The sequence below is a fragment of the Ammospiza nelsoni genome, chromosome 3 (genome assembly GCF_027579445.1).
Source record: "Ammospiza nelsoni isolate bAmmNel1 chromosome 3, bAmmNel1.pri, whole genome shotgun sequence".
NCBI classification, from domain to species: Eukaryota; Metazoa; Chordata; class Aves; order Passeriformes; family Passerellidae; genus Ammospiza; species Ammospiza nelsoni.
Window position 1 is genome coordinate 53,582,202 of NC_080635.1, and position 14,156 is coordinate 53,596,357.

At 37.9% G+C, this 14,156-nt stretch overlaps 1 protein-coding gene across 6 annotated transcripts in view; it reads right to left on the bottom strand.

The window, feature by feature from the left end:
* The window catches only part of SYTL3 (synaptotagmin like 3), a 34,690-nt gene that overhangs the window by 16,954 nt on the left and 3,580 nt on the right, over nucleotides 1-14,156 (bottom strand). For 4 of the 6 annotated variants that reach the window (XM_059467896.1, XM_059467893.1, XM_059467892.1 and 1 more), the window contains 6 exons: nucleotides 13,054-13,602; nucleotides 11,424-11,639; nucleotides 7,351-7,415; nucleotides 4,748-4,799; nucleotides 3,260-3,332; nucleotides 2,304-2,376 (listed from right to left, as the gene is read on the bottom strand). In XM_059467896.1, the coding sequence (XP_059323879.1) occupies nucleotides 2,304-2,376; nucleotides 3,260-3,332; nucleotides 4,748-4,799; nucleotides 7,351-7,415; nucleotides 11,424-11,639; nucleotides 13,054-13,163 (589 nt within the window). In that variant the 5' untranslated portion in view covers nucleotides 13,164-13,602. The remainder of the gene's footprint in view (nucleotides 1-2,303; nucleotides 2,377-3,259; nucleotides 3,333-4,747; nucleotides 4,800-7,350; nucleotides 7,416-11,423; nucleotides 11,640-13,053; nucleotides 13,603-14,156) is intronic. The other 2 variants (XM_059467897.1, XM_059467898.1) reach the window with 2 other exon arrangements.

Sequence of the window (14,156 nt, forward strand, 5' to 3'; positions counted from 1 at the left end):
TGTGACCCATTCAAAGGCAGGCTCAATTAAGCCATCTCTGTAAACGAAACCAGGTTTTTAACACACACAATGAAATCAGAGATCATAAAAGAGACTGGAATTGAGAGTTCTAATGGAATAGATACAATCTGAGGAGCTTGACCAGCAGTAGAGGCAGAAACACCAGCCTTGCCTCACACTCTCTTACAAGGAACAGGTTACAGAACAGGTTATTGTGTGAGAAAACACAAATGTTCCGTTTTCATATTTATTCCTCTTTTGGCTCCTCTACCCAAATATCATTAAGACTGACACTCTCTCTAGTGCCAAGGGCAATTTTTCACTGCAAATAAAACTACAACCAGTAATTCATTTTCCATTCATCAAAAGGCAACCATTGGATTAGAATGTCCTCTTGCTGCCAAGCCCCTGGAACAGGAGGCAGCAGCACAAAGGAGCAGATGTACAGTGGCAGCTTTGTGCTGCACACACCCATCCCTCATTCCTGCTGCGCTCAGACACACACACGCTGCCTCCAGTGAGAGAGTCAGAGGCACAGCAAGCTTCTCCAGGTTTATTTACTGCAGCACACAAGAGCTGGGTGTACTAAATACCTCTGCAAACCAGGATATTTTTATCTAGATAAGATACAGAGTACTAACTTTAGACTCTCGTGATCAAAAACATTTATCAGCACAGTACCAGGTTTCATTGAGAAGCCATACTGTCTGAAAAAGCTGCTTTCTTAAGGCAAGAAACCCAAGTCTTTCTCTCTGTAACACTTCTTTTAACTACTGACTTCAATGATTGCAACAGCCTGTTATTTTCTCCCAAATTAAACTGCTCCACATTAACTGAGGATGAGAGCACCTGAATGGGGTTTCACCTGTAGCTGAACTGAGCTAACAACTTGCTTCCATCTCCCTCTGGAATGCCTGCTCTGCTCTTCTCCATCCCTGATATGGCTCCTGATCACATGGACCAGCACTGTCTATTGTACGTGTTCCAACATATATCTTACCTTGATCCCATTTAACTCACTAAAACAGCAAAAAAGTACCTATGTGTTTTGTCTAGGTTAATACTAACCTAGACAAACCAATTTCCAGAAGGTTCCAGATGCTAATTATACCAGCATAAGGCTCGAAACAGAGAGAAAAAAAAAGATGCAAGTGGAGTAGAACCTTCCTTTTGGTAGCAGGAAAATAATAAATTAGTTTGCTGCAGTCCTGACAGTTTTTACCAGTAACTCTGGGATATGGCCAGGCTTCAAACTAACAGAAAGCTGCATAAATTACTTTGCATCCAGTTCTATGCTGCAACTATTACTGTTTCCAGGATCTTACACCACTGTATGCTTCTCTTTAGGAGCAAATCACCACATCTCTGTATAGCTTTAATATGAGTTCTCACAGACACAACATTAAATTTGCATAGTTCAAGGAGAATAGGTCTTTAGGATGGGTGGAAGAAGCTAAAGGAAAGACCAAACAAGAACTAAAAGAAGAGTTAGGGGGAAAGGCAGAAAGGCACTGAAGCCAGATTTGTTCAGGTCTAATCTCACATGTGGGGTTGTGTAAATTGAAGCCAGCAAGAAAATACTACGGTTTGTTCAAATCCATGCAAATTCACAAGCCCCTGTAATCTTCTTAAAGCTCAGAAGTTGTTTTCCTCTGGTCACTGATGCCTTTAATTTGTTTTTCACAAAGGCTGACTGTCCTCAGTGTAGTCAGCCTTAGAGGTGCACACACAGTCTGCATCCCTAGGAACAGCAGGCAGTGTAAGAGAATGAAAGGAACCAAAAGCATCAGAAGGGAACAGGAGCTGTCAGGATTGGAAAGCACAGAAATGTGCACTGAAAAATTCCACACAACTAGACTGAGAAACAGGAAGGAAGTCCTCATGAATACTGTCAGTGAATGAAAATATTAAACTCCTGTTAAATGACAGACTCTTTAACCAGGTCAGCTGGGGTTCAGCCAAATAACATGAAGATCAGAAATTGGTTATTACTCTAACATGAATTAAATATATTGGATTTGAACACCTGGTAAATGAAAAGCAAAAATTACACAGTCTTTTCACATCTTTACAAGAAAGGTGTTCTGGTTTGATAGAATCAGTTTATTTAACAACTGGCAGAATACTTAAGGAAAATTAGATTTCCTATATTATTTTTCAGGTTGGCACAACCTTGGCATTAATAGTTTCAGCCATTACTTGAGAGCCTTTTTTATAACAACTTCTTGGCCAACACTGTGGCCAAAAAATCAAAACATTTGACTACATTATCCTGGAATGACAAGAGAGTGAAAGCTACTTACTTTTTATATGTGTTGTGAGAGACAAAAACAAGTTTTCCACAGATTTATTAAATCTTTTAGACTCTCCAAGTTCCTGCATATGGGAGATGCAAAGAGGAAGAAAACACAAAATATTTGTAATTTTAAAGTTGCCAGGATTACGTATCTACAGACCTCATGACAGAGGGTAAAGCTGCAGCCCTTTGCTCACTTCTGTAGACAAATATATCTGAGGACATACATTGATGTATGGAAAGTCATCTTTTCAGTTCCGTGGTCTTTCACATATAAGCAGAACTCCTCACAGAAAGATCACATCATAAGTTCATAAATACAGCTAATTACATCACTGATTTATGGTAAGGTATTTAATACTCTTATCTATTACAGGACAAAGAGTTTTCATCAAACTCTGGGTACGTACATAAGAATGCTTACAGAACTGCAATGGGCTTCAAAACCCAGAGCAGGGCCTGAGGAGCCAGTCCAAAATTAAACAAAACAGTAATTTCGTGCAATTTCTGTGAGTTTCAAGCCATGTTCTACTATTCTGCCCACTAGAAACTGGAATGCAAAGGCAGCCATCAAATTCACTGTTTCTCACTCAGTAATGAAAGTGACACGTGACCACTGAATGTCACAGGAACACAAGATCCTTCAGGTTGGAGTAGAACTCAGATCTCAGTCCAGTCTTCCTGTGATGAGGCACCATAACCAGATGCAACATTCTAATCTCAAGTAGAGTGGTTAACCACTTCCCTCAAAAACTGAAAAATAATTGAAAATAGCCCTCGTAGCTTCTAAACTTTCTCTCCCAGTACCCCTGCAGCATAAAAATAATGACAAAGTAGCAAAAGACTGCATTTATATTGCAGAGGGATGTTGCAGCAGTTATTTACCACATTTCTGTGGCTGACCTTTTCATATGAATGACACCTTAAGGGATGCCCTCATATGTATATTCTGCAGATACATACATTACCCATCACGCTGGTTCCTGCTGGTGATTCTGTGAAAGGAGGTGGAGTTGGAGGTACGACAGAAATTTTACTGGAAATTTAAGAGATAAACAGTGCAGTAATTAATATATGATGCCAACAGATTAATAAATAAAACATTTTCATGCACAATACCTTCATTACCCATGTTTCCTGCACTCTATAAAGGTCTGGGTCAACATCCTGTGTCTGTCAGAGTTGCAGCACAGGTTTATTGCCTGTTCTTAGGAATTAGGACTACCTTTCTACCTTCTCAATCTTGGGGTGCTCCAGGTAAAATGATTACATTAGAAATATCAGGAAGATCAAATTTAGGACAAGCTCCCTAGACTTCTATATGGCTGGGAGTATCACAGTCTGTGTCCTGAATCCTAAAACACAATTGCTGTAAAATGCACCCCATGTCTTGCTCAGAGATGTTTTCAAAAGGTAGTCATCTTTATTTACAATACTAGAAGGATCCTTCCTTGCCTGGGTTCAGAACTGTTAAAGACCCTTTAAACATTCCTGCCATTCCATCTGTGGTAAATAGTCCTGGTCTGTGAAAAAAAAAAATAAATCTGCCCGATTCTGTTATCACAGCAAAATCATGGATCCTAGGGTAGCTGGTGAACTTGCTTCTTCATTCTTTTTTAATTTTTATCACATCCAGGTAAGAGCAAGTCTTGGTTAGGATCTTATCCAGCTGAATATAAGTTTCTTTCTTATGCAGCTGTGCCTTGCCAAACAATTATAATAAATTGAGATCACCTCTTCATATCTTATTTTACACAGGCCTTTTGGGGATTTTTTTTTTGGTTGGTTTGGATTTTGGTAGTAGTTGTTTTTGTTGCTGCTTGGTGTTGTAGTTTTTGGTTTGGTTTATTTTAAGGCAGAGGCTCCTTTCATAACATAATAACCAGACTGTTACTTCATAATATATCACTGGTAATAAGTTAAGTATGGTCATGTATTGCCCTCCAGTCAAAGTATTTATTCACTGTAAACTAGATTTTTAAATTTTTTTAAAGTTTGGTAAGTGGAAGTGCCTAACTTCTTGTCTACCATTTATTGTAAAACTATCATATCAGCAATATCTCCCACTGAACAAATAATGATGCTGTTATGACACCTAGAAAATAACTATCATCTACAATAATTTAGAAGTATTTGGCAAATTTAACAGATAATTTTATAGTTAAGCAAAAAATATAAGCAGATAAAACAAAGAATGCACATCCCTTCATTTCAAGGAAGACACTATTACTCTAAACATGATACTTACTCTCTGTTGAATGTGAGACCTATTCTGTGGATTGCTGCCAGCTAAAAGTGAAAATTTTTCTATGCTTTTATCATTTGAACTCCAAAAGTACTGATTCTTTTTCATAATAAAGGAATACAAACTACTGGTTGGTTTATAATAAAATATATCAGCCATACAAATTTGCCGTGTCCCAGGACTGTTTGTCCTTTTAGGAGTCTTACCTCAGATTCTGGTAAGATTCCAAGAGCTTTGCACCAACTGTTTCATGTCTGCCTATGAAGGAGGAAAAAAACCCAGATAATTTAGTAGCAACATCAGTTACTTGTGCCTGTATAACACTTTTTAAAACCAGTGCCTTTCAGGAACTGGCCTTACACAAGTCAGGAATGAAGTCAATTCCCAGCTGATGTATCAGCACACACATCAAGCAACGCACAAGTCTGACACTGTACCATGATTCCACCCTCCCCTGTTGCAGGTGACACACAGATAACTCTTCACAGATGCTAAGGACAATCACACAGAGATGCCAACATGCCCATTCCTAGGTTTCCAAGGGCTGTCAGCCTCCCAGGGTGCAGGAGGCAGGCAGTGCATGGGCCCACTGCGCTAAAGCATACTTCAGTCACAAAACTCAAACGCCAAGGGAAGCTTGAAAACATCTACAAGAATAGGCACACGGTCAACTCTTGCACCTCGTGAATTTTTTTTCACTCTTCCTACCAGAGACCTGAGCAACGATGAAAATGCTTGACTAGCTCACAAACATGAGCAAGAGCCTTTGCTAAGAGCATCCCTGCAGGGAAACAGCAACCATGGCACATCCCTGAGCTGAGCAGCCACAGGATGCGGAGACACCAAGGAGCAAGAGCTCCATGAGGCATCAACAATGAAGACTCATAAAACTGTTGTTTGTTCCTGGGGGAAATCACACATATAACAAATGGTGAACTGAAATTATCTGGTGTGACTTTAATCACTAGTAATTCCTGATACAGTAAGCAACATGTGATCCATGTTTTACCGTCATTAATTATAAGATTACTTACATGAAAGTAATAGACCTTAGCAGTGGTAGAAACAATAACAGCCCAAGGATGTTAGAATTTTCAATCAGAACTCTAGAATTCTCTCTTATTGAAAAATAACATTTGCTATCTTAGATTTTAAATTGATTAGTCATGAAAAGTAATCGACCACTTTAGGGAAAATATTAATCTCATTCTTTAGGTAGAAGATACAAAAACATTATTAAAAAGCATAACAATGTGTTTATATTTTTTTTTTACTACAGAACATGAGAAAACTTCATTATAAAAATTTTTTTCTCAGTTCAACTTACCTTCTAGCAATTACATCAGTTATATTTTCAAACCAAAAGAGGGCACTGTCCCTCCAGGATTGAAGATTGCATAAAGGCTGCTGTGTTTCAAAATTGGTCACTTTTAAAACCTCCTTTAAATATATCAGTTGGTCTAATCAAAGGAACTAAACAAAACATATTTCTCCCTGCAGGTTTATCTTCTGTATATCCTTAGATCTTTGTGATGTCAACAGCATTACCATTAGACCAACTAAGCAAAATGCTTCTAGAACCCACAAAGCTTTCATAATTCAAAGTGAGAGCTGATTTATTTTGCTGGAAAAGAAGACTGTCTGTAACTTGCATTATGAGATTCGATATCCAAGAACAACCTTTTCCAATAATAATATATTATTAATAGAGATTGATAAAACTACCAGCTTCGTACTCATTGAAAAGAATGAGGGGAAATTATTGTCAATGGTTATTGGATAAAATTGTGCTTTAAAAAGATCAGTCAGCTAACACTTTAAAATCAAAAATTGTGTTAGCTGGAAGGGACTTTAGTGAAATCTTTCAAATTTTAAATGAATTGTTTTAACAGGAAAACAAAACTTTAACAGGAAATTAAACTTTAGTTTAGTTGCTTAATATGCTGCCTGCTGCCTTTCACAAACATCTACTACCCAAAATTTGCCTGATTATGCTCTTCCTTTTATCAAATTCTTCCTATTCAAGCTTCCCAATAGAGGTTTAAGGCCTGGCTCTTTCCATTTTACCAACTACTCTCAAACATAGATGCAGATACTGGAAGTGAAACTGTATCATTTAACTACAGTCAGGTACAAAATTCAGTAGATGCCTACCTGAAGTGGCACTTCAAGGGAAAGAGAAAACAAGTCTTCTCCACCTTGCTAGTTATTGTAGGTGAAAACAAACACTAACAGCTCCTTTGCTGGAAAAAACACATTCTCCATAGAGTATTCCATCCACATCCTCTAGAATTTCTTTTAGAATTTTGTATTTTTAATGGCTCTGAAAAGGACCAGCAAAAGGCAATGGCACAGCCAGCTGGCTGAAGGTAACAAAAGTGTTTAGTTCTCTCCTGATTTATAGCTAGACATGGGGGGCATTTATTCCATTCTATCTTTTCTTTAAACTCCTCAGTGAAAGCAACTGAAGTTAAAACTTTGACAAATGATGAATGCAAGATCATTTTCTTCCTGTACATATAACATTTCAATATTAATTTCACATCATTGTATTTCTTAGAAGTCTTACACGCTCGTGAATTCAAATTTAATTCAAATATGGCCAGCAATATTCTTCTTTTTATTACTCCAACAAAATAAGTTATACTTTTAAACACATTCTGCTAATTTGTGTTCATGTTTTATTTACTGCACAGACAGATGGACTGCATGGAAGAAACACTGGATACAGTGTCAGACTACATTCTGTGTTTGACTTAGATGACAACTACACATTACATAGCAGTTCATGATCTGTTCCAGTGATTACCTTCACCTGGATATTTCTTTGCTCGTTCCTCAAAGAACCATTCACCAGCCTTCACTTTCACATCTCTGGAAAACAATCAAAAGAGATTAGAATCAAAATGTTTGCAAATGCATTTCTTTAAATGTTCAGTTACCATGTAACAATCCAACATCCTTTATTAATCTTACTGTAAAACTAAGATTTCATGACTACTCAACCTATTGACTGGTTTTGCAGTGGGTCTGAAAACAACATGGAGGGCAAGAATCCTTTGGGGACATTTGTTTTGGTTTTGGAGGGGGTTTTGTTTGATAGCTTCTTTTCCCTTTTGCAGTGTAGGACTGGCCATGGAAAGTGATACACCCTGCTATGGCCATTGCTCTGAAGGCAGGAGAGCCCTGGGTGCACTCCAGTCTGCACAACCAACTTACAAAGCAGCCCAGGCACTTGTGCTGAGTGGGGAGCTGGCTGCTTACAGCTGCAGCCTTGTCTGAGAAGTTGGCAATGTCCATGGTAGAGGACATGGCTCCTGGCAGAACTCAGGATGGCTACCAGGGAGCCCTGAGCTACACAGCCCTGGCAGCACAGGGGCTTCATTGTCCATCTCCCCATTTTCTGGAGACTACCATCAGTTACATCAATGTCTTACAAAGGCACCAGGATCACAGGAAGAACAGAAAAGTAATGATTAGCAAGTACTAGATTATATCAGATTAAACAGCTCTGTCACAATCAGATTTTCAACAAATATTACTCTTCCTGAAGTCTGCGACTTAAACTCACCCATTATTAAAAAGACAAAAAAAAAATTGAACTGAGGATAAGATTCTCTGGATCCTTCAGGTTCCAAATTCTCATCTAAATGTCTTACTAATTTTTAGGGCATGTATAATATCTCCCTTCCTTGCCAATTTTGTGATGCTTACTATAAGATGGAGTCTCGCCGCAAAGATTTCCTCAGCACAGGCACTGCTAAACTTTTTGTCTACCCAGTTGTTGATTTTCCTTCTATAAAATTAATCACTTTATTACCATTCCCTCAGCCAAAATTGCTTGACACTGGCAATAGCATACAAACTTTAAATTCATGTAGGGCTTACCTTCCCTTAAGAAAGCAAAATCTCTAAATACAAGAGCTAAAGTGACATCCACAAATGGGCAAGGCCACAAAACCTCTGGGTCTGCCATTTCACCTCACCTTATTCTGTGTCAAAACAAACTGTAGGTAGGATACTTTTGGTTCTGTCTGGCTTGATTTTGGTTCTGGCTTGATTTGAAAGCCTCTTGGGCATTTTAATGACATCTTTGTAAGTAGCAATGCAGACCAAAAAAAAAAAAAAAATCAGCACCCATAAAGACTGTACAATTAATTTTCATACCTAACCATAGACTCCTGTGCATAACTGAACACAGATGAGTCTAAAAATTAGGTTTAAATAACTGAGATGCGATACTTACTAATTTTGGATGCAGATTTATTAATTAATAAATGTCTGAAATCTCTATCTTCAAGGCCTTTGCATTGGTTGTCCCTTGACTTCCATTCAACCCCAGGCTCCCCTTTATATTATTCCCACCTCTCCCTGGTTATCTTCCAGAGTTTAATCTCCACTTCTGCACAGATCCACGTGATAATTGAATCTACTCACAGAAGTTCCAGACATGCCTTCCTTGGAGGTGTTCAAGGCCAGGCTGGCTGGGGCTCTGGTCTTAGAGAAAAGTGTCTTTGCCCTTGGCAGGGTGGGTGGAACCCAGATGATCTTTAAGGTTCTTTCCAACCCAAACCATTCTATGATAATTAGACCACACACAGAATGAAAATAGATCTGAAAATATATTTTTTTAAAATAAAGATTGTACTAAGATATGACCAAAAGTATGAAAACAAAGCTAATAAAGACCCTTTGTCAGGTAAAATAGACCAAACTCCTCCAAAACAAACATCTTTCTAGACTCCTAGAATATAGGATTCCTTTAAAAAAACCAACATACTATACCAACTCCATTCACATAAAAGATGCCTCTTCCAGGTGAAAGATACAAACTTTTTCAGTTCACAAGGTTTTCAAAATTTCTTATTTTGTAAGAAATACAATATTTGCCTGTCCCTACATGCTCTTTCACTGAGGTGTTTAAGCACATCCCTTGCAAACATGACCCCAGAATCTAGGGGAGAACCCCCATAGTGCTGCTGCTGCTGTTTGGTTCAGGAAAAAATTATTATAGTGATAAGCAAGACCCAAAATTACAGTTACTTGGGACTTGGAAATTAGCTCTTACCATTTTTTGCCATCCTATTTTCCCTCACCAGGATAAACAAAAGGGGCTGAGTACCATTTACCACATTGCTGCACTCCCTTACCCTTCTTGAGATTTGCAGCTTTGACGTAAAGCTCACTGAAGGAAGAAGTCTGAATTTAATTGATTTACATCATGACTAAAGACCAAATGTACTCTCTCTTCACATAAAGAGAAATTCAATGACAGCTGGCATATCCATCTGTATTAGCAAGATTAAAAAAAAGGTAATTTCCTGCAGGAAAAGTAAAAAGGTCTTTTAATTAATCTAGATAACGTTTTCTTGGTTTTACCATTAAATATCTGGACAAGCTAATTAAATAATTAAGGATGTGCAGCACCAGCACTACACAAAGCAGCTTAACAACCAAGGACTCTATAGGGGATTTCCACAGTAGCCACCAAATAACTAGAAACTAATTTAAAGCAAGAGGAGGTGGGGAGGGTTATCTAGACAAGCATATGGAAAGTTAACTTTTGAATTTTCAGTTTAGTGCACATAGCTTGAAACACATCAAAACACACAAATCAAAATCTAGTAAATATTTTGTATCAAGTATAAATATATCTGAACTCCCTATTTTGCATATTAATTGCAAAATAAGCTGAAGATTCAGAGAATACCTTGTTTGCGATAGTTTACAACTCTCTTCCAAACTATAAAAAAATACTTCAAACTAGTACACATTTGTTTGACTGAGAGCAATACTTTGCCTAGTATTTGCCTCTATTTTAATCTCCTTTTGGCACATGCAGAGGGAGTGGAGTGGTGGATTCATCTTGTGTTGGCATAAAGTAAATTTTCATCCAAACCCTCACCCTTTTCTACAGGGATATTTATCATCCTGCAGAGCTTTTGAACAATTTTACCAACTATCATTCTTCACCTACGTATCATCAAATGGGAAAATATCTCTAAACCATTTTAAAGATTGCATTTAATAGAATGGACTAGGGGAATATTGTGATATTAAAAAAAAAGTATCAATAAAGTAAAAGATAGATTGTTTCCTGAATCCTGAAATACAAAAATGTGGTGTAGTAAAAGAAAAAAAACCAACTAATTCAAAGTAAAAAAATTTGTATTTCTGACCATACTTGAATAAACCATAGTAACGTTACTAATTGGTTTTGCCTTTTGAAATTTTATAAAGCATGACTTCAAATTATTTGTCAATCAGATTTCTTGCTCCAGTGGTAAGAGGCAGAAAATGATCAGGAAATTGTCAAGAAATTTGCTATACTACATCAAAGCACAGCACCTTCAGCAGGTTGTGAGGATGCACTGGTTCAATACTGAGCTGGTTAGGGATGAAAATTAATTGTACAGTCTTTATGGGTGCTGATTCTTTTTTTAATTGTCTGCATTGCTACTTACAAAGATGTCATTAAAATACCTAAAAGGCTTTCAAATCAAGTGACAGAACCAAAAGCATCCTACCTATAGTTTGTTTTGACACAGAATAAGGTGAGGTGAAATGGCAGACCCAGAGGTTTTGTCGCCTTGCCCACTTGTGGATATCACTTTAGCTCCTGTATTTAGAGATTTTGCTTTCTTAACAAGGAGCTCTCTCAGTGGCTCAGATTCATGACTGTTTCTATGCTTTGTTATTATCATCTTTGTCACACTCACAGTACCACTGGCCTACCCTGAGGCTCCATTTTGCTAAACACGGGAAGGGAAACATCAGCTATGTGAAGAACAACCCAAAATTTCCATCCATTTCATCACCACCAGGACCTCAGCCAACATTTTCACTCCACCAGTGGCTCTGCAGGCAGGCAGAATTGCTCACCCATAAGCATAGCAAATGGTGCATTTCCAGAGGCAGGGGTTCAGGCAGACGCGGCACTCGGAGCACACGCGGTGGCTGCAGCCATTGCACACGGCGCCTCTGTTCACCAGCAGCCCCAGAGACTTCTGGCAGCGAGCACAACACCTCTCCTGGTACTCATGCCTTGTGCTCTTTGCCCCCTTCCACCGAAGCTGCTGCAGCTGCTGCTTCATTTTCCTAATTCCACCGGTAAAAAGGAAAAAAAAAGAAAAAATTACAGAGGACAAAATCCTCATGGAAAGCACAAGTTAGCAATACCCTGGTTGTGCAGTACCATTTCTAGTGGGAGATATGCCCTCCAGTGTGACCTCTTTTGAGCACTGTTTGAAAAGCTGCACACATAGCACTTCTGCAGTGTGATCAGAACTGTGCATACTAACAGAGAAACAGTTTAGTATAAATGGGGTTTTGTTCATTCCAGGGCCATTTTCCACTCTGAAATAATTTTATGCAAGTGATTATGCATTTACCTCCAAAAACTGAGACTAGATGGTGCCCCCCTCCATTTATTTTTTTAAAACCATATTTATCCAAGAATTAAATATTCTACTGAGAAAAAAATAATCATAACAAATGCATCATCTGAAAGCTAAAAAACCAAACCAAAACAGCACACAGCCTAAAGTATCAAAACCTTTCCTTGTCATTAACTTTGCTTCCATTGCATGTACCAATTATCAAGATCTATGTTTTTAATTGATAGTAACATCATCAGTAGTTGAAAAGGATTTTCTAACCAATTCAGACTTTCTATATAGCCCTTCACATAATTACTATTGTTTTAATATTGTTTTATGCTTAATATGTCCCATTATCCTTATATAAATGTTTAGTGTAAGCAAAATTTAAATTTCCACATTTAAGGGACTAAAAATGTATATCTTACCCACACCAATACCTAGTTTTACAGGGGGATGCAATATCACAAAGCAGGATACAAGGTACTAGGAAATCCTGGTCCTGGCCAAGACATAAAACAAATAAAGTGCTGGAAAATTATCCTTTATCCTCACCCGCTGAGATACTGGCAGAGTGTGAAATTAGTAAATAAAATCCTTTCCTAACCAATGACACCTATTGACACAAGCACCATCCTCCAAGGCAGAGTGGTGTGCTCACTGCCTGTTGTGTGTGAGGAGGAGCAGTGATGGATTCAGCACAATGAGCAGGTATCCAATGATTCTAAACTCCAGTCTTGGCACAATCTAAGCTAAACAAGCCAGCCTAAGATCTGAACATGTTCCATGTTACCAAAACTACACATATGCATACATAGGAACGTGATGAGAATGCCATAAAGCCTTCACAGAAAAAATGCAGCCAGCAACTGAACTTTCTATGAAAGCTGGAAGTAAAATTCACCAAGTACATTATTCAGTGAACAGGATTTGCTGATCTTTAATGTAGAGTCAATAGAATGGCAAAAACAAGAGGCTCTGGATAACCTTAGATTTTTCCAGAGAATAAAAAGGCATTAGCTAACAAGAAGCTATAAGAGGAGTACATTTAGGACAACAAGTGGAATAAGAATAATTTAAAAGGAAAAAAACACAAAAAACAACAGAAAACAGGAATAGGGGAACAGCATTACCTTATTCTTTCCTCCTCCATTTTCCTCACCATCTGGTCACGGTATAGGACTTCCAGAACAGCCTCTCGTTCTAATTCCTTAAGGAAGTTCAGATTAAATTCACACGCCATTTTTGCCAAATTTCACTATTTCACTTGTTTCATAAACTCCTGTTTTATGGGCTCCACTACATCCAGAGTGCTGGTCTGGGTGTTTCCTAAATGCCTGTACTCCTACTTGATGAGTTTCACTGTGTCATACCCCTGAAAAGAAAAATAACTTTGTCTGTCTTCACATGGATCATCATTTAAGTGTCTCTGCTGCACAGGGAATATGAACAGTTATCAAGGACACAGCAGTCTTGACTTTCTCATATGTCCCTTAACTTCCTTTTCTTTTCTTTTTTCCACTGAAAGCAGTTCCAAAAAAGATGAGTGCTTGCAGCAATGCTCCAGATAGGGCTTGAACTGGCAACAGATAGAGGGACAATTTGTCAAGAGATAGTGTAAAGGAGTGGCAGAAATGGTTTGGGTTTCTTTATTTGCTCTTCTAGGTTTGGAGTTTCTGGGCCTAAGGGGAAAAAAACCAAAAAACCAAACATTATCTCTTCTCACCACTTCAAGACACTTCAAAAAATGTGAAGGACACATTTTATTATACTCAAACCTTTCATGCAGTAATTCAGACACAGGAGAGGTTTTAAGATAGTTCTGTTCTTCAGAGAGGCTCACCATATTGTCCATAGCACTCAGGCACCATATACCTCCATATTTTTGTACAGTCAACATAAAACAATCAATAAAAAAGCTTAAGTTAGTTTTGAATACAGGCCTACAGGTCTCATGACTGTCATACTGCCTGAGACAAAAATTTTGAGAAAAAAATGTCCTTTTATAATCTCATTTTGTTGAAAAGACATCACAAGACTAAGAGGAAAAAAGACCTCTAAGTCACTTCCATCAATTACCTGTGTCTGTTAAGTCCAGAGAAACAGTTTGATACCAAATAATGCTATTATCTTTGCTAATACACAGAGAGACTAAAATGTTAAGATATATACTATTTCCAGCTCAGTGTACTAATGATTTTGGTCCCAAATTGATAAAGTGCAAATATATGCAAGT